This window comes from Gouania willdenowi, chromosome 11, assembly GCF_900634775.1.
Source record: "Gouania willdenowi chromosome 11, fGouWil2.1, whole genome shotgun sequence".
Classification (NCBI taxonomy): Eukaryota; Metazoa; Chordata; class Actinopteri; order Blenniiformes; family Gobiesocidae; genus Gouania; species Gouania willdenowi.
The window spans coordinates 6,973,140-6,993,801 of NC_041054.1; the positions used below are offsets into that span (position 1 = coordinate 6,973,140).

Sequence of the window (20,662 nt, forward strand, 5' to 3'; positions counted from 1 at the left end):
TGCATTCCTGAGTGCATGTGCACTTCCTTCGATTAGTTCCAATCAACTAATCGAAGGAAACTGTACACTACATGTCTCAATATTATGAAATAATTTATGAACGGGATATATTTGCAGTCCAGACAAATCCAACGTTGCGCACCTTTGAACCAAGCAGCAGCCATGTTGAAAGTCTCAGGTCAATCTGAGCCTGATTTGCAGAGATATTTGAGGAACACACACGCACACACACACAAACATTATAGATAAAACCTTTTTGTTGCTTATAGATAAAATATCTCTTCACTATGCATGGTTTTGTCATACAACTTTTGAATTAGTTACAGTTGTAATATATATATATATAAAGCTATTCATACTTCAGCTCACTTCTATTGTAGTGAAATTGTATATATTGTAAAAAAAAATATTCATATTAACTACATGTCTATAATACAAACTGCATAGTCCCAAACTTACTCCTAATGCTATCTCAGAGCCTATAAGTCTTATAAGATTTTTTTCTGAATCAAGGAAAACCTCAGTACATTACATTACATCATGTAGCTCAATCCTCACAAAGGGGATGGACTTAAACCCGTGATCTTTTAGATCAGAACCAGCATTGCTAACCATTGTATACCATCAAATGTACCTTAAATAAATCATGTAATACGTTTTTATTTTTATTTTGTTTATTTAAAAAACCTAAAACAATAAAAATCAAGGCAAACATTTTACAAAAATGTACTCTTTGGCAAAAAGACAGTAAATAATACAATGTAGAATTAAATTACTTAAAGTCTAATACACACAATTCCCTTTTTCAAATGAAAACATAAAACTTGCATCAAAAATAAAAACATCTTTACAAGTGTCTCATTTATGGCTGATTAGAATTCAAAATGTTAGCAATCCTTCATTATCCCTTACTCAACATGAAAAACCCCAAAAGAACATAAAGACAATAAAATCAGGCATAAGTGTGAACTGATGAGAAAAATAAAATACAATTTTTGTATTTTACAACTAGTGTGAACTCAAATTTTCGCTCCCATAATAAAACCACACACACACACAGCTCCCAATGATTCAAAGCTACAAACTTTCACTGCTGCATCAAGTATAAATCAGCACATTCAGCTGCAGCATTAAGACAAAAAAATTCGACACAATTTCTGTTTACGAGACCTGAAAGCACAGCCAAGTCAGAAAGGCTAAATTCACAAGCACAGACCTGAGCATGATGTCATCAAAGGCCGAACAGTACAAAAGGACATTATCTCAGTGTACACTGCATTTAGACCTGGGGTGCTGAAAATCTCTACATTTTTTGTCATTTAAATTGTTGTTAAATGACACACTGCAAAAAAGGTTTTACAATAAAATGTTAAAATAACCTATATTCACATTTTGTGTGTCTCTAGTTTAGTGTAAATTCATAAAATTTGTTTTTAAAACAGCCCCTCAATTACTTTTTTTCAACATTTCCCTGGTTAGACTTGAAAAATCACAAATTTAAGACGACACTGTGGCATGTAGCTGTTAAATGAGGAAGAAAAAATGCTTTACTCAATATTTGTTAATATGTGAGAGCATTTAAAAAATCCAATGTGAAAATGTAGTGTTTTGTGGGTGACTGCATCACATATCAAGGTCGTTTCTTAAAAGAATATTATCAAAGATGAGTCTTTGGCCCTGAGAAAGTTGCTGGCATCACTAGCATCACATGCTGTTTCCTTTCCCTTCATTGTTTCAACCTGTGTGACAGAAACAAGGCTGAGTATAAACAGGGGAGAATCAGTTTAGTGTAATAAATCTGTGTATTCTTACCTTTACTCACTGTTTCCCATTGTACAGGTGGATTTTAACAAAAGAAACAGTTTCAAAGTAATCCTTATGGCCCTTCTCATAAATGACATAGATGTATTTCTTGTCCTCAACGGAGTCGCTGTCCAGAGACGTGAGGCAGGAGTAACCGCTTGGCCCCGCCCATATCTGAAAAGCCTGTTTCTCCCAAGTATCTCCACTTGTCAGTGACCATCGTAAGGTTAGGTTTATTCCTGTGGGATATCAAACAAATCAAGGGATTGTATGCACGCAGTGTGTCACCAATTCTGAGTCAACATTTTAAGATGATTTTAACCAAGTTATCAGGTAGAATAATGTGAATTTTAAAATACTTTGTGAGGCATCACTACAGGGAAGACAGATTAGCAAGGAATCCTCACTGCTATACAAACATGTATTAAACACAGATTATGTTTGTCTTGAATGTTTTCCTGCAAATCTTGACCAGGTCTTGATTAAAAAAAAACTTCTGAGGATTTGTTTGTTTGTTTTGTTGATAATACGACGGCGTATTAGGGCCATATTAGAAATAACAAAGAAGAAATCGGAGCACTGTAAGATTAAAGTTGTAAGTTTCTGAGAAAAAAAAAATTGTAATTTTATTAAAGTCGTACTATTTCGAAATTAAAGTTGTAATATTTTCGCCATGTGTGAAACCTAAAGAGAAGCATAATCTGTTAATGTTCCACATTTTCCATAACGCAAGAGTGATCACAACACAGAAAAGATCCTGTTTGTATTTCAATTTTATGTTCATAAAATTACAATTTTAATCTCGAAATATTGCAACTTTAATCTCACAAAATTATGACTTATAAAATTACAAATTTATTCTCATAAATTACAAATTTATTCTCATAAATTACAACTATATTCTCAAAATATTACAACTTTAATCTCGTAGTGCGCAGATTTTTTTAAATTTTATTTTAATGTGCCGTCATATTAGAGTTTGTACAAAATTCCTGCTGAAAATTTACTTCAAGCACAAAAAAATGCTTTTCAACCACAGCATGTGTGTGCCAGTAGAGAACATCTGTTTTTTGGGGGTAAAACTGTCAAATTATAATATATTTTTAAAAAAAAAAGGGTTGTTACAATTCATTTACGATTAGGGATTATCACCAGTGAAATCCATGGGCAGAGTAATTTATGCTCTTCTACAGGCCAGTAGGTGGCAGTAGATAGACAATAAAGCTAAAATGTGGTGCAGTGTTTAGAGAGCTGCTTGTTTGGTGCCTTAGCACTGAAATAGATACAATGGATAGATGGATGGATGGATGGATGAATGGATGAATGGATGGATGGATGGTTCTTACTGCTTTTTGCGTCAGAAGGGTTGGTGAAGAAGAGCACTCCATCTTTCAGCAAAGCTCCGGCTGCCACTGCAGAATCCACCAGATTGCTGTCAAAGTACAGGTTCTCGACAGGCAGCGTCTGGCAACCGTCGTCGCTGCGCACGATGATCCGACAGCGGCAGTGGTAGCCGTTCTGGTTGCGCACGTTAATGACAACGCTGCCGTTCAACATCTCCACAGGCTGCAGGTGCACAGGAATGGATGTTTATTTGTTTATTAGGATCCCCATTAGCTTACGCATTAACTTTAATCTTTTATTCCTGGGGTCCACAGATTACACAATGACAATACAATGTATACAATGAAAATAATCATCACATAACACCAACAGAACAGACATAACAACTACAACTCAAACAAAATCATCAACAAGAATTAGAATTAGTGTTTGGCACTTAATTTTCTTCATAAATAACATATCTGTAGGGATTTCTTTTTAATTATTATTATTAGTTTAATGTAATTTGGTAATGAATGCCATTCATGCATATCTCTGGATGTTACTGAGCGCTGTACTAATGACGTGTTTCTGTACTGAAGGAAAGCTTTATTTATAATAATCTGCTTTTAACTTCAACTCAAATGAGATTTTGATGCATTTTAACGACATATGACCTGTGCCCACATGACAGAGCCACTCGGGCAGCTTTGTTCCGGACCAGCTCCAACTTTGCTGATGGAAATGCTGGACCAGAGTTTGTTTTGCAGCTTCTTGGAATGACATTAATGAGCTGACCTTTTGCTTAAGGCTGTGTATGTACATATGATCGGAACTGGTTCACGGCAATTTTAAAAATGTAGACAAATCACGTTAGGATGGTCACTCGACAAGGATTCACTTCCTAATTGTGGAAGGATTTCAAAGTAGCAAAGTTTATTGTGCCAAGTGTAATACACTTTCTTTGTAAGAACTTTATAAAAGAGACAAAATAAATGTACACAGAGAATGATCATAGTCGCTTCCCTGCAGGTTATTTACTGGCCTTAAGAGGGCAGCCTCAGAACATGATTATAAAATATTATTAGGTAGGTAATGTATCTACAATAGCTGAGCAATAAATGACAGATATCCGTATGATTTAGGGACCAGGAAAATGTGAGTCCCTGCAAATGTTTCGGAGTTTCATTGATTTTCTGAATTTGAAGAGTATGAGATCCCTACAACTCTGGTGTTTGGTCAGTTACAGAATGACTCATGTTTTTTCTGTCATTATTAACTGCTTCTGGGGGCCAGATTGGATGCTCTAGGAACTCGTCTTTCCATCTATCTGCTTTTTTCATGTTGACTGATTTAATTATTACCGTTATCAGTTATGCAGTTTTCACTATTGCACAGCTCTGAGCTATGCACAAATGTTGCTGCTAAACGACTTCGGTCTTCAAAGCTTTTTTTTGTGTGGGCGTGCAAAAACCAATATCACTTCATAGTCCCACCAGACAACCCTTCTTGCTTAAACGAGGGAGAAGAGGTGCTTATTTTGAATGAGGAACTGCACATCCGCCCTCCCTCTTATAGAAGGTGTGAGTGTCCCTGGCGGATGGACAGTTCTTCCAGCCAAATCAGGGTTTGGCGGATTAAAAAAAGTGCTTCTGAAGGCTGCAGGGAGTGTGTCTGTGTCTGTTTTGAGCCCTCATTGACAGAAGCAATTTGAAAATATACCTGACACTCATCGGGGTCAAAATCTTGAGCGCTTTTCTTATGGTTGTAGGGGATGCTCTTCAGCGGGTCATTGAAGTACCAGGTACGTCCGTGGTCGTCACTCAGGATGCAGAACACGCCATTAGCCTCCAGTGTGGAATGGCCGCACACGATCAACCTGCCCTTCGCTGGATCCAAGCGCTTCTGTATGAGCAAGAAACACACACAGCACACAATGGTAATGGTCGTCTAAAAGAAATCTGGAATCACAATATATTGCGATTTAAAAACTTTATATATATATATATATACAGTATATAAATATATATATATATATAAATAAATGTGACAATGTTAAAACTCAATATTTCTCCCAAGAATCTATTTTTTAACGTGTCATCATAGGTTAACTCTACATGTAGGCTGTGTTCGAAATTGCATTCTAACGTACTACTCATACTAAGTCTGAAGTCAAAATTAGTATGTAGTGCATTTAGATTAAATAGTATGCGAGAAATGCCCAGATGTGTACTATTACGAGACATATTTGAAGTATGCACAGTGGGCACACTAGTCATACTCAACCGCCCCATGATGCATGTCAGCGGAAAGTAAAATTGTCCTGGGACCGGCTTCAAGCTAAAAGTCAAACGTCTCCTTTTCAAAACAAAAGCATCTCTTTTTGTCTTCCATTAGGTTTTTGAACACATTTGTAAAAAGGGCTCTTGTTTTGAAGTTAACCGGAGGTTTTGTCACTAGCACAATGGCGGGTCTCCGGAATGTCGGCATGAAATGTGTTTCCGTGAGTTTTATGGATCAAATGACCACATGTTGTGATCCTTAAATGCTTTCAGAACTTTCTAAGGAGGAGAAGCAACGTAGATATTTAGACTCAGTGCGCGTCAGGTTTTTGTCGTAGGTTGCAAATCCATCTTGGGAAACTTGAAAAAAAAGAGAACTTCTCATGGAAACTATGTATTGGAATTAACCGGAAATTGAGAGTGATTTTAAAACACTGATGTTGGAATTTGAGATGCTGCTAATATATATATTTCCCCCCCAACTACATTTCACACCCTCTGTTAAGTGCAAACTTTCAATTTTGAAAATTTCTTGTTAATTCATGTTAATTACAATGGAAAGTTTCCAACTTTGAAAATTCCAAAAATTTGACAACCCTAGTTAAAACGTTATATTTTTTAATTTAACTATTTTGAGTGGACACTAATATTTATTGTTTGATATGATACAGTTATTATTTCTGGTTAATTATTTATTTTATTTTTCAATATTCCCCAAATTCCCATCAAAATTTATAGGAAATTTTCCACTCTTTTGCAACCCTAGGAGTAATATTAATTGTATTTATTGTATTGCTATTATGATCCAAACTGACAGATAATTTACATTTGTTGAGCTGTGCTCACTGTCTGACCTGGATGCCGTAGCCTGGTCCTGGACAGAACCTTCTGTTGCCGAGCTGCAGGGACAGGTTCCTGGGAGCGCTCCAGCTGAGCCCATCGTCCTTGCTCTCCAGCATCATGGTGCTGGCTGGGTAGCACTGGTGCAGATGGAAGCAGACAGCGTAAATCAGGATCACCGATCCAACCTCTTCGTCCACCACCACAGAGCCCAGGTTCAAACCGTCCGGCATCGTCCCGTCATTCACAATGAATTTAGTGGGTGACCATGTTGCTCCTGAAGGAGATACAGAGATAAAACTTTAATTATATAGTGGAAAATAATACAAAGTCAGATCACGGCACTCGTCACATAACCAAGCATTTTTTTTTTATCAAACCTCTAATTGTTGTAAAACTTCATCACGTAAAAAGGAATCTGTAACCCAGGGATTCTCAACCTAGGGGTCAGGACTCCACATTTGGAGTCGTGAGACACCGGAAAGGGTCGCCTCCAAGAAACTAAGAATATTTTCTGAACAATTTGAGCCAATTTTTGCTTGTTTTTTTTTTTTTTTTTTTACCTTTTTTCTGCAACTACACCAAACTTGCCATATTTTAACATATTTTCATCACTTGTTCTTGCCATATTTTTGCTCCTACTAAAGCATTTTTGCTACATTACTCCCATTTCTACTTTATATTTCAATGCCTCTTCTGCACATTTTTTCTCTCCACTTTCAAGACATTCATAAACCCATTCCATCACTTTTTCCACCTAATGTCACATATATAGACCCATTATTGTCACTTTTACCCTCTGTTCACCATATTTCATGCATACATAGTGTAGGCCTCGTAGATTAATACATCATCAATAATATTATCAATAATAGATCAGTTAATCACAAACAAATGTAGAAAGTTGAAATTGCAGCTCAAAAGTCTGTTTTGATCTCCACTGTAAACACTCAGTTTAGTGACTTTGTTGGAAAAGTTTCACACTTTGCATTGTGGGATGTGGAGTCCATTTAGACAGTGGCATAGCAGTCTTTTTACTTAATTCTTACCGTGATTTCTTGTATTAGCCCCTGTTAGAAGGAAGTAAAAACACTTCTATGCATCTGTTTAGGGGACTCCACATCCCACAATGCAATGCGCAAAACCTTTCAGACCGATCGACAAAACAAAAAGTGTTTATGATGGAAATAAAAACAGACTTTTGAGCTGCATTTCTTACCATCTACATTTGTTTACAAGTTTTTTTATCATTGATTTATTGATATTTGAGTCCTAGAATAACATGTCTTTAAAAAATAAAGGTATACAGCAACTTTATATTAAAGCACAGGATTTTTTCTGTAAAACTATGGTATTTTGTCATTGCAAATGGCTACCCACTACCCGCTGAAAACAGGACCATGGACCACTTTGGGGGGTATACAAACCCAAATCTCAAGTAGCAGATATTTAAAGCACCTTTAAAGAGAAGCTCTGATTTGAGACAAAACGTGTGTGAACTCTGCTTTTTCACTTTGTGCCTGAGTGGGTTTATTTTTCACCTTGTGTGGGCGACAATCTACTGCCATGTTTCTTGTGTGGGCCGATGCTAATAAAAGTGCATGACTAATGCATAAACGCTTATTTTTGTCCTTTTGGTGCATTTATGCGTTTTTGGGATCGTCATGCCTTTGTCTGTGGAGCGCCTCATTGCGACAAACTTTGCTCCACTGTCACTGGACGAGCCTTTCCGTCCTTCGGCAAAGGCCAGCAGGCTTCCGTTGACAGTCTTTGTGATCAGTGGAATCCTGTAGGTGTTCACCTCCCCCTGACTTCCGCTCACCCACAGCAGCTGCTCATCGTACACCAGAGGGTCGATCTGCAGAGCGGAGGAACAGGCCATAAAGATGGTAAATGAGAAGAGATAAGATAGCGCGAGTGAGAGAGAAAACTTTCTGTCGACCAAACAGGTTTGGACCAGAGAGAGAGAGAGAGAAAGGTGGTGCATTTCTGTCAGCTGATGTTTGTGCTCATTCAATCATGTGACCACTAAACGCAAACACATTCAGTTCCATAAAATGACAAAATGTGCTGATATCTAAATCATTTGTCTTAGCTCTTTATTCTCCATGTTATCATTCACCATGTGCTTTATCTTGTTTTTGTCTGCTTGTTGCAGTGCTGTCATGTGACCATGCGATGTGAAAGGATGTAATTTACTATTAATAAAGTATTAACAACTTAGTCCTCCCACAATTAAAAAATAAATAGATAAAGAATGTATTATTTAGACAAAAAATATGAGCAATCTTATTGTTTTGGATCAAAATCAAAGATTGTTTGGCAAATGTTCTAGAATATAATACCTTTTAAGTTTCCAGCTAATGAGATACTTTGTTTGGTTTATAAATGCACATTTTTTTTAAAATGTACGTAAAGAAGGCTTTGAGAATGAGTTCAATCCCAGGACATTCCTTGCATTTTGTGGAGTTTGCATGTTCTCCCTGTGAGGTTCCCCTGTTCTAACAAAATCTGATTTACCAGACTTCAAACTCACAAATATACAATCAGATTTTTTATTTTTTTTTAACTAACCATCTTTATTTATTTTCACAGAATAATTGACACAAATGTGTGCAAGTGTCACAGAGAGGATTTTATTAAATATGCTGTAGATTTGGTGAGGTTTTTAACAAATATATATTTGATTTAAAAAAAAAAAAAAAAGAAAGTGGAGTTTTATAAAATCTTACATAGTTGTTCAATTTTAAGAACATGTTTCGGTTAGTAAAAAGTAGTTAGTGGCTAAAAAAACAACAACATCTTTCAGAAATGGCATTTTAAAAATGAAATAATGGCATAAATTAAGAGAATTAAAGTTTTGCATGTTAAAACTTAAGTATTTCCTCCCGTTTTAAGTAGATGCTAAGTCTTAGTTCATTATTTTTCTCTCTAATTAAAGAGAAACTGGGAAATTGTTGTAGTATTTCAGTGTATATCAAATCTTTGGATTATTACGTAATCTTGAAGTAGCTTCTTTTTTTAAAAAAAAATTGAAATAAACAAACTAATACATTCAACTGAATTAAACTAAGGTTTAATTGTAAATAAAGTGTAAATAACAAGGATTAGGTAATTATTATGACCTGTGTCATTCAGTGACAGTGTTTCCGTACCTTTAAGCAGCTGCAAACAGCGGTAAACAGAACCCACACTAACACAGTCTGCCGCATTCCTCCGTCCATGTTCGACTCCGGGGTTTAAAAAGTACTTCAAATAAACCTAAAGTAGACTGTAAATAAAAGCTAATTCAAAGAAACAGCGAAACAAGCACGGAAACGACTTCTCAACGAGGCACGACATCAGTCATGTGAGCGAGGACGGGTGGTCACGTGAGCAGCAGGTTCCTTCAAAATAAGGGCTGAGGGACTCTGCTATTATGTAAAAAAAAAATATATATATTTTATATTTTCTTACCAGCCTATTCTATTAATCTAACCATTTTAATAGTTAAATCTATTTATTAAAACTGATGGTCTGCACTCAAATTTAAATAAATAAATAAATAAATAAATAAAAGTAAAAATAAATAAATAAATAAATAAATAAATAAACAAATAAATAAAGTACACTTTGTTGTTATGTGGAGATTTTTGATGGAAGTAATTTTAGGAAAATAAAAGTTATGCCATAGTATTAATAAAGTGCACAAAAAAAGTTTTCTTTTCCCCTTTCATACCTGCTTTAACTGTACAACAGGGGTGTCATTTCATTACAGGGGGCCAAATACAGAGCAGTTAATTAGCAAATGAGCAATTTGAATCATTGTAGCTGTTTGCACTTCTGCGTATACCTAAAATAGAAAATATGTAAGAAACCGACAACATCCAAGCAATAAGTGATATATATCAGTCCCAACAGGGTTTTCACTTTAAATTTCTTTGATTTGTGACCAATTTCTATTTAGTTAAGGGAAATATTATATAATAACTTAAGGGAAATGTTAGGATTTTGTAAGACTTTTGAGTTTTTTTCACCAGTTTAATATTAAAAATGACTGCAGTCATGCAATATAAGCACCGGAATAACTGTGAGCCCCTGCAAATATTGTTGAGTTTCATTAACACAATGATTAATTTGGCCCCCGGGCCTTGAGTTTGACACATATGTTGTACAGTGTTGCAGTACTCTGTTGATGCTGACAATACATATGGGTTTGCAAATTAGCTTTGGCTAAAAACTTATAAAAGTATGAAAACAAAGCAGTGCTGTGCTGTTTTATATTCTGTACTGCATGTAAAAAGAAAAACAATCCTGACTCATCTCTGCAAAGGTGACAAAATGTGAACATAATGTATCTTTTTTTAAATGTTTTGCATTGTTGTAATTTTAACTGAAATGTTTCAGTGGAAAAACCACATTCCTACAGTCATGAGGCTGAGCTGATCTGAGTCACACACACACACACACACACACACACACACACACACACACACACACACACACACACACACAGGGAGAGGGGGCCAGGGGGGAAACAGGGGCGTGTCAATGGTAACTTTCTGCACTTGTGAGGAGCAGAACAGTTAAACCTGGAATGATGAGGGAAAACATCTGGGTTTATACAATGGATTTCACTTTAAAGTGCAGGTAAGATTATTCATTTCATTTTTACCTTTTATTCTTTTTCCTTATTTTCTTTTTTTTAATTGTCACTTTTTTTTTTAGAAAAGGCAGGTATATTGAATAACATAGCATCTTTTTTGTACTTCAGCTTACAAAGAGACCATTTAAACATTTTGCATTTTATAAGAGAAATAAGAAGAAGAAGAAGAAGAAGAAGAAGAAGAAGAAGAAGAAGAAGAAGAAGAAGAAGAAGAAGAAGAAGAAGAAGAATAAAGAAATACAAGCAAACTCTGCTCTGAACGATGATTATTAGCGATTTATGAATTTATGCCCAATGGTTTCCAACTTTTTGTGGATCATGAGCCCTAAAGACATTTTTGTCCAAAATTACTTCTCATGCTTGTTACATTGTATTTGGGTCAATATTATGACGCCTAAATATTCGGTTCAGCTGCATTTCTTTTAGTTAAAGAGAGGTTTAAATGCATAAAAATATACCAAAGATTAGTATATACTTTATGCGCTCACTTAGATTACAAAAAAGAAATGTTACTTACTAAATTACTTCTGTAATTTATTCTGTTATTCAAAGTATCCAAATATCATGTGGTGCAACTGTCTAGTCATGACTGCTGTTTTGAAAAAATAATTAAAATGACTCTAAGTTTATTCAAAATGTATTTTCTGCCCTATTTTAGTTATATTATAGTCCTATATAACATTTTGAATGTATTTTTGACAATATTATTTATTTCTAATCAGTAATTCTTGTTCTCTCAATTACTAGACATTTTAACCCATAACCCATTTAAATTCCATATGACCCCACATGGGGTCCCGACCCTAAGGTTGAAAAACGATGGTCTAGCTAGTTTCTGGTTATGATTTTTTGCTCATTTTCTAGCATTTTTATTGCCTTAAAAGAAGGTGGATTACTTAAGTCTAACTCCATTTTATAAAAGAGATCAAAAAAAAAAAAATAGACTATTAATTGGAAAATAAGGATGAAAGTGTTGTGTGGAAAATGATGTGCATTAACTATTACTACTATTATTATGACACCTAGTTTGAAGATGACATTCGCACAGCTGTGGTTTTACTGATAAGCTCTGCTAACATGTTTTAAGGATTTCTATCTTGTGCAGTAAAAGCAGACAACAGGGAGGCTGTATTATTGGATTGGCTTTAATAACAGTCCACATGAAAGAAAAAAAATAAATAAAAGTAGTGATGGAGGCCAGCAGTGCAAAGAAAGAGAGAGAGCAGAGCTGGGTTTTCACACCTCTCTGTTGCATTATGTGTCTGCCAGTGGCAGCAGTGCTGGAGCTGGAAATAGACCAAGAGATAGAGAGAACATTGTTGCACTGATGTCTCAGAGTGCAGCTCAGGTAGTAAAGTGACACAAACCAAACCATTTTCTGCAGTTTGCTGAAAGAAAACGTCTTGCAAATAAAAAACAATGCAATTATATAAACTGTTGTGTTTTTTTGTTTTTTTTGTTTTGCAGATGGTGAGAAAATGAGAGCACCGCTGTGACAGGAAGTATATGTGTAGCTTCCTGTAAGCTTTTTAGTTTCTTCACTTCAGTTTAGTTGTAAACATGTTGGTAATAGATAAAGACTGACTGCAGGACTCTTCTGCTTTCTGATGCTTGACACGGTTTATCAGAACAAGAGCTCAGACACATGAGGATGACACTGCTGAGTATACAAAGGTGTATAGTATCACTTTTTTTTTTTTAAATTCACAAGTTCCATTAGCCCTATTTTGTTTTCCATTTCAGTCGACTTCTACATTTGCTTTACAGCATTTTCATTAAAAAAAACGATTATTTGATTCCACTGCAGTCACTCATCACTGGTGGATTGATAAAGCTGTAGTAAAGTATGTGGAAATGTTTAACAACAACCACAGGAAAGATTGTATAAGGTTATAAAAGCTTGTTTTTATATGTATTAGTTCAACAGTATGGTGGTTTATAAATCAGACCCAAAAGAATCAGTGTATGTGTCATATATATATATATATACTGTATATATTTTTAATAGGGTTAAAAGACAATTCGAAGGTGTCACGGTTCACATCGATACTCTGAAATTGAATCCAGTACTTTTTTAACAGCAGTAGGGCGCTATATATTTAGAATATGAAATTTAGGACGCACTACCGTGTCTTAAATCAGAAGTGTGGAAGCATTTTGGCTTCCCCAAGACAAAATGAAAGAGATGAGAAAGAAAGAACATGTGAAATCCAAGGTAAGAGAGGAAAGGGAGAAACAAGAGAGAGAGAATGAAAGCCATAGTTTGTTTATTTATATTATTTCTTTGATGTGGGATTTGTTTTAAAGTCCAATTGTTAAGGCACAAAATACATTTTCAGTTGCACTTTTAAAAAGAAAAGGAACTCTTATGCAGTTTTACATAGTTTACTGTGAAGCCAGAATTTAAATGAATAGGCTTCTTCATTTGCAAAATCTCCTCTTTGCCAGATATTGACAGTTATTTTGATTAGTGATCATTTTGCCATGATCATTCACGCTTTAAAGGAAGACAATTATGTTCCCATAATTATACAGTAGGTCCAAATGTATGGATACCCAAATTTAAAAGAAATTGCAATAGAATGTGCAATTCTGATCCGATCTGGATGAAACTCAGTGGGGTATTTGAGAAACCAATGTCAAATTTCAATAATAAAAAAAAAAGGTCAATTACCAACGGTGATATGAATTCTTGAAATTTCACCAATGATGACAGACTTCAAAATATAATAGACTCCTCCATGGCGTATGGTGAGGCTCATAATCCTTACTGACAGACAAACAAACAAACACAAAAATAAAAAAAATAAATGCTCGAGAGTATATTACCTCCTTGGTGGAGGGCAATTCTTAATAATGCTAAAACATGACTCTCAGGACTTAAACAAGGTTTGAACCCAAAACTTTCTCTATTTCACACCAGAACAAACCAAATGTGCTACAAGTACATCATTACGATACAAGTGCTCCATTTAAAACCCAAATAAGTGAGATATTCTGACAATGAGCATGAATTCACATTGGATTGAAATATTTTATAATTATTTTGAAGAACAGGATTCATGTAATTAATTCACCTTATAAAATAAAAACACAAACCTTTGTACATCCACATTTTTAGAAAAACCCATTTAAAGATTATATTTCTTTTTTTCCCACATTTTGTTGAAGAAGCTTCAGAACTGTGCTGCCATAGAAATGGGAGTTATTTCACTGACTTTAGCCAATCTGGCCATTTGTGATTTCTGTATGTGGTGTTGATATTTTTGTTTTGTTCTAAGGGAAGGATTAACTTCCTAATGGAGAACAGCATCATCAGCGATGTGGAGGAAAGTGAGGAGGACGGTCAGAACCAACAAACCAAATGTCAACCTGAAACCAGCAAATCCAGCTGGTCCAACGGTAACAGCATTTCTCTGTCATGTAACAGTATTTTGCTCATCAAATCATCCGGTGGAACTCGACTCTGATCTGAATATCATATTTGCACCTTTAAGTTAAAAATATTCACAGAGAAAATCTTAAAATGGAAGATTTGTTTTGAACTTTTAGTAAAACGTCTTTTTTTGGGTTTTTATGGGACTGTAATTGTTCTTAAAATTGCTCAAAACTTACTTCTTTTATGACTAAAGGTCTACAGACAATGCCAATTTATTTGTAGTTGTACATGATAAAGAATGCATGCAACATTTACACAAAAATAATAATTAAAAAAACATTTGAAAAGAGTTTTAAAATCAACAGTAAAAGCTGTGATAGTCATAAGCATTGGAGACAAGGAGAGTTTTTAAGATAGAGTTTAAAAAAAGATTCACTGTAACTTCATTTCTGCTGCCGTTTGTTCATTTTTTGCAGCATAACAACTAAAAGCTGCTCCACCATGTTTGGTGTGAGCTCTTTGCTTCACTATCTGACTGGAGCAGTTACCTTTCATCACCGTCACAGACTCATTCTGCACCACTTCCTTTCTTCAGGCTCATGCATTACACAATGACAGTGATATCCTGAGTGTGTTTCCTCTGTTTGGCTCTCAGGTCAGTGTGTTGTGGCCGTGCAGAGCGTCTCCATGTTCAATCCCAGCTTTGATCTTTCTCTGTGCCGCAGCAAGCTGCAGAGGGATGGCTTTGAGGTGCAAACACACACACACTTTGAACAAACAGTAACTAAAGTAAACTCCAAAAGTCAGACATATTTACACTTTTTGGTGCTCAGATTCCCGTCAGCGACTTGGAGGCTCCTCTGAACACAGCCCTGAATGTCCCATCAGTCAGGAGATTCATGGTTTTCAACTCGGCTCTTTTTCATTTCCTACTCGCACCGGTAACACTGCGCTTCCTTTTCCCAGTCTTACACTCTTTTTCTTTAACAAACTTTTTATTAGAATTTTGTTTGAGGTTGTAATAATATCTATAAGTGTTGGACGCAGACTGAAAGTTTCCACCAACTCTGCAGAATTAAAAGACTAATTTCACAGAAGAAACTGGGTGATTGGTTATTAAATCTTCTCATTTAAAGTGATTTATTCAATTTTAGTCACTCTCTCTAGACCCATAGGTTCCCAAAGTGGGGTACTCATCCATAGATTGAGTTGAACGTTATTCCCAGGAGACCCAGCTTCACAGTGTCTGCCTCTTCCAGGTGTTGTATGTTCTGGTGTGGTGCTCCGTCTTCTCCACCCTCCACCTCTCAGTTAGTGACTACTGGGTCCTTTGTCTCTCCGTCAGCCTGGTTTCCATCTTCCTCACTGCAGCCATCGTCTTCATCCTCCACAACAGCAACAAGGAGGTAAACTGCATGTTCATCTCCTGGCCCCTGAGTTTCCTGCTTTAAACTCTTTACTTTGTGTTTTATACGTAAAGGCCTTAACGTGAATCTGAAGTTGTCTGTGTATGTTGTGTCAGATCAACATAAATCTAGATGTGCGGTTGGTCCAGGTGAACGAGAAGATGGTGAAACACAAGTTGCTGGTGGGCATCGCTGACTGGGTTCAAAATTGCACTGGAAATATGAAGGTTTGTTTTGTTAATGGAGTTTAAAGTGTAAAAAAATTAACTTGTGACCAATTTGTCAATTTGAATGTCGAAAAAAACACATTTATTTAATTTACAGTGTGTAAAAAAAAATTGTTTATTAGCATAAATCTTTGACAATAATTGAGCTTCATTCTATGATAAATATGAGGATTTAATATAAAAACATGTGCTAACAGAGATGAGCTGTTTATTGTAGCTCAACTTTGTAGTCCAAGTAATTAGGGGGCGCCAATTGTAAAGTTGCGCATTGCTAAAATAAACAGCAACTTTTTGCAACATTTAGCAACAAACAGTGTTTAAAAAAAAACGTATGTGATTTTTTTAATGTTACTTTTAACCATTCGCTTGTTCACATTCATGAGCTTTTTGATGTTGGTACTGCTGGTGAATTTGCATATTAGCTGGATATTTAGTTTCACCCGTGACATTCAGATTAACATTTACATTTGAATTTAACATTTAGCATTTAGATAAACATTTACATTTAAATTTATCATTCAGAATTTAGATTTAACATTTATATTTAAAATTTTCATTATATTTTAATGAAAAAAAAAAAAAATCACAAATATTGCTGTAAATCTGGTCAAAAGTCACATAAAAAAGATTCACATTTGCTAGATGTTGCAAAAACTAGCTGTTTATTTCAGCATGCACAACTTTACAATCGGTGCCCCAAAAAATAACTCCATCTTTTAATGGCAGTTATTAAAGGTTTTATTTCTTATTAAATGTTATATTTAACAAGATAAATGTTCTAATTGAAGTAGCTTTGCCATCATGTCATCTTGGGATGTTTCTTGTATTTCAGAGTCTCTAATGCTGTCTTATTCTCCTCCTCATGGTCTCTTTGCAGTTGTACTTTATGTATTGGGACATGTCGCCCTGTCTGAGAGCGCTGACTGAAACTCTGGAGGAGCAAAACTTTGCGACTTCCAACAAACAGGTGAAACAACCCATTACATCTTTTTTTCTCGACCTTTATTCATTTAAAAGCTGCTGCTGAAATAATATTCATAGAGAATAATGTGATACTGTCCTGCCTAAACTTGATGCTACGGTGTTGAAATGATCGCTCTCATTAGAACAAGCTGAAGAGCAGGATGTCTCATCTGGTCCTGGTGGCTGAGGAGGTCCCAGCCTGTGAAGACCCAGAAGCTGAGGGCTCACATGTGGACGAGCAGAGGCCTCTCCTGAGAAATGGGAGCACAGACTGCAGTAACACATGCGCTAAATTCACATCCACCTTCAGCCTCGTACCAGAAACATCACTCCCTGCTCAGGTATATATATATATATATATATATATATATTTATTATTGTGGTCTTCTGACTATATTTTGACCGCTATCACTCTGCCATTCTAAAACAATCAACACCATTTTAAATGTCAAAATGTTCCAGTGCTTAGTGGCAATGCTGCCATCTCATTTGTAAAATGTAATATTAAGTTTTATGCTCTCACTGTAAACTGCTATATCTCTGTAAATTTTTAACTCGAACAATTTTTGCACCAAAATGTTGCCCACTTTCTGATCTACAAATCTATGTTTACATACAGACAGAATACATTTATATTAATTATTAAAGTGACCCTGTTTGTAATGTTGCACTGTTTTACACCATTCAAAGGTCCAAGTGTTCTGCTGCTTAATGACAATAATTATATATATTTCATAAAATGCTAACTAAGTAAGTAAGTAAATAAGTAATTTATTTATTAAGATAAAATCACAAAGTGCTGTACAAAGCAGTGGAGAAGTTAATACAAGTGCAACATCATAATAGCATAATAAAACATGGGTGCATATACAGTACATCATAGGAGCAGCATCATAAAAGGATAATAAAACATGTAAAATCCAGTTAACTAAAAGCAAAATCTTCAACAGTTTCTTAAAAGTGTCCACACAGTTGAGCTCCCGAAGAGACTGGTGCAGGTTATTCCAGAGTCTGGGGGCCACAGCCTGGAACTGGAACACCAGGTCTCCTCGGGTTTTAAATTTAGTTTTTGGGATCTTTAGGAGACCCTGCCCTGAAGTGTAGGGGCACAACAAGTCTGAGATATATTGAGGGTCCTGATCATGTAACGCTCGGAAAGTAAGAACTAAGATTCTATTCGAAACTTAACTGGAAGCCAGTGCAGAGTAGAAAGAATGGGGGTGATGTGGGATGTTCTGAAGCACCGGTTAAAAGTCTGGCAGCAGCGTTCTGTACGATCTGGAGTTTGTTTAGGGTCGACTTATTAAAACAAGTGAAAACAGAATTACAATAGAAGTAACTCTCTTTATGCAAATTAGGTTGGTTTTCCAAGCCATAGAATGCTTGATTAGGTCTGCTAGAGTGAGACAGCTGCTGCTCATGAACTTTGAGGAAAACCTGCTGTTAACGCTTTAATCCTCCAGCTGTACAACCACAATTTGTTGCTTAAAATGTTGCTACAACCGAAGGTCTATCTTTGAATTCAGGGGTGTTGGAGTTGAAACATATTTGAGCGATAACTAAAATAAGCATCAATGGTAAACAAATAAAATAATAATACTAACTAACTGATTAAAATGTTTAAAAGACATTTGAGAACTACAATGACATAATACAGGCTTTTATGTCTCACTAAATAAAGCTGATAATCCAGTGTGTATCCCTGTCAGGATCAAGCCTATCAGCTCCTGATGGGCTACAGCGCCACCTATGTGAAGCTCCTGGTGTCTGAAAGACTGTCTGGGGTGTCTCGTCACCACCTGAGATCTCAGATGAACCACTGCGCCACTGGACCGCTCTGCCTCTGCCAGTACATCACAACCAAACTCCTTCAATGACCAGCAGAGAGGCAGAAACCTCTTGCTCAGGGTGAAGGACTAATTGGGCTGATCATGTTTGCACCACCTGGATGTTTGTTTGTTGGCTCAGCAAAAAACTGCAGAACGCACACAGATCCAAAACTCATGTCTGTGTAAATACATGAGAATGACCAACGATGTGAGTCTGCAGCTGTTGAAACAGATTGTACAGTGTTCTACCTGTTTGCTGTTGTGTTATACATGATATGTGGGACACGATTCAACGTAGCTGAATATTAACTGCTGAAAAACCACGTAAGGGTTAGGATCATCTCAGTACAGGGAAGGGTCAGGATGTCAACAATCAGAATGAATGAAATGTCTCTCTTAATAAGACAACGAAGGTCAGAGGTTATGAGGGCATCATTTCTTCAGTGTATTCTTGAGATTACTACATCTCATTTTTAAATGTATTTACTTTCTATATCCAAATAACTTATCGCAATATTTAGTGCCTTACAGAGGAATTGGGATATATGCTTTCTATGTTAGGGCCCCTCGTAACTGGAACAACCTTCCAGCATCCATTCGCTCCCTTCTTCTTCTTCTCCTCTGTTCTGAACTGCTCTGCAACACATCTTCAGCATGTACTTGTCTTTGTTTCTAGCCTTTCTTACGTAGCATCAATATATGTTATGCATGTGTGTATATATGTATGCGTTTATGTATATAGAGGTGTTCACTTTGTCAGTTATATTTGTGATGTAGTGTTACACTATGAAATGTATTGTGTTCAATGCAATATGTTACACCAGTGTTTCTCAAACATCTCACACCAAGTACCCCCTCTTAAAATGCTTGACCTTCGAAGAAGCACCTTCATGCTGAGCCCAAGATTAAAATTTTGACCTAAAAAGGTATAAAATGCGTCTAAAAATGTTTAAATTAAGTGAAAACCATGTCTAATGATAACTTAAATTCTTTACTTTAGTATATCGCATCATGCATGAATAAAGTCTGAAATTGTAGGCGGTTCCAAGTCCCACTTAAAGAATTTTGCCAGTGGTACACATACCACAGTTTGAGAACCACTGTACTTTGCTGTACTTCTGTGATGGGTCAGGGGAATAGTGAGAGCTGGTGTGTGTGCGCGCTAAGGTTTTGCTGTATTATTTTGTTTTATTTGATTGTATCTACTCTGCTGTTCTCTGTTCTATTTTCTATGGACATGATCCTGAGGACCACCTTGAAAATGGGTTGATTCATCTCATGGGGTTGATCCTCCAATGAAATGTTCATAAATAAATAGATAAATGTATTCTATCAACCCTGTTTGTGTTAAACTAGTCTAATTACTTCATCTGTGAGTAATGATTCTGAAGGATTCTAGTCTCCTTAACCAAAGTCGGCTTTATGGGGACCCTTAATGCAAGATGCTGTTTGGGCATAGTCGAAGGTGTAGCCTACAAACTTTTTTTTTTTAATGGGTGAAATGGTGTTTCCATCCTGAGAGTGGTCATGTATTCATAAAAAAGGAACAAAAACAATCAGACCGCTGTAGGAATCCTGTAAAAACTCTGGCCAATCCCTGTCATTCGGTCCGAAAGGAAAGAACCAATAAGAAACCTTAATTTCCCGTCCTGCCCATGCCCCCCTCTGTCCTACCCTTCTCGCACTCATCACGTCACACCATTCCCTGGAATGAAGGGCCTGAAAAGTGATGCAGAGGTTCTTCTGTCTATTATAAAGCTCTATTTGTTTTGCTTCAGGGAGTTTTGTTATTTTTTTATACATCAGAGGCGCGTCTATTTTGTGGGGGCGTGGCTTTGGTACACGACAAACTCCATGAGTATTTACTGTCTACTGTATGCTATAAGTATGATTAGGATGATAACCACTGAAGTATACTTCCAAGTTTCTCAAGATGCATTTTGAACCTACAACGACAAAAACCTG

At 36.1% G+C, this 20,662-nt stretch overlaps 2 protein-coding genes across 7 annotated transcripts; one reads left to right on the plus strand and one right to left on the minus strand.

Moving 5' to 3' along the window:
* Window positions 1–722: 722 nt before the first annotated feature.
* Window positions 723–9,620, minus strand: neu1 (neuraminidase 1). The gene is made up of 7 exons (XM_028461281.1): window positions 9,404–9,620; window positions 7,917–8,106; window positions 6,263–6,525; window positions 4,849–5,031; window positions 3,150–3,369; window positions 1,813–2,042; window positions 723–1,739 (listed from the first exon to the last, which is right to left on the minus strand). The coding sequence occupies exons 1-6, from the start codon at window positions 9,470–9,472 to the stop codon at window positions 1,819–1,821; spliced, it is 1,149 nt and encodes a 382-aa protein (XP_028317082.1). The 5' UTR covers window positions 9,473–9,620; the 3' UTR covers window positions 723–1,739; window positions 1,813–1,818.
* Window positions 8,009–20,033, plus strand: tmem268 (transmembrane protein 268). 6 transcript variants are annotated; one of them, XM_028461282.1, is made up of 11 exons: window positions 8,009–8,137; window positions 12,361–12,413; window positions 12,522–12,567; window positions 14,175–14,295; window positions 14,928–15,022; window positions 15,106–15,213; window positions 15,532–15,678; window positions 15,795–15,905; window positions 16,783–16,872; window positions 17,012–17,209; window positions 18,578–18,745. In XM_028461282.1, the coding sequence occupies exons 2-11, from the start codon at window positions 12,400–12,402 to the stop codon at window positions 18,743–18,745; spliced, it is 1,098 nt and encodes a 365-aa protein (XP_028317083.1). In that variant the 5' UTR covers window positions 8,009–8,137; window positions 12,361–12,399. The 6 variants fall into 6 exon arrangements, with proteins under 6 accessions (XP_028317083.1, XP_028317089.1, XP_028317084.1 ...); XM_028461283.1 differs by lacking the exon at window positions 8,009–8,137 and adding an exon at window positions 10,795–10,877 and having other exon boundaries at window positions 18,578–20,033; XM_028461284.1 differs by lacking the exon at window positions 8,009–8,137 and adding an exon at window positions 10,795–10,877 and having other exon boundaries at window positions 15,828–15,905; window positions 18,578–20,033.
* The last annotated feature ends 629 nt before the right edge of the window (window positions 20,034–20,662 follow it).

Coding starts and splice junctions, on each gene's coding strand:
- neu1 (XM_028461281.1), bottom strand. CDS start 9,472: ATGGACGGAGGAATGCGGCAGACTGTGTTAGTGTGGGTTCTGTTTACC. Junction 8,107..9,403: donor CTGTTTGCAGCTGCTTAAAG/GTACGGAAACAC, acceptor TCCGCTCTGCAG/ATCGACCCTCTGGTGTACGA. Junction 2,043..3,149: donor CCCTTCTGACGCAAAAAGCA/GTAAGAACCATC, acceptor GATATCCCACAG/GAATAAACCTAACCTTACGA.
- tmem268 (XM_028461282.1), top strand. Junction 12,568..14,174: donor ACACTGCTGAGTATACAAAG/GTGTATAGTATC, acceptor TTTTGTTCTAAG/GGAAGGATTAACTTCCTAAT. Junction 15,906..16,782: donor ATTGCACTGGAAATATGAAG/GTTTGTTTTGTT, acceptor GTCTCTTTGCAG/TTGTACTTTATGTATTGGGA.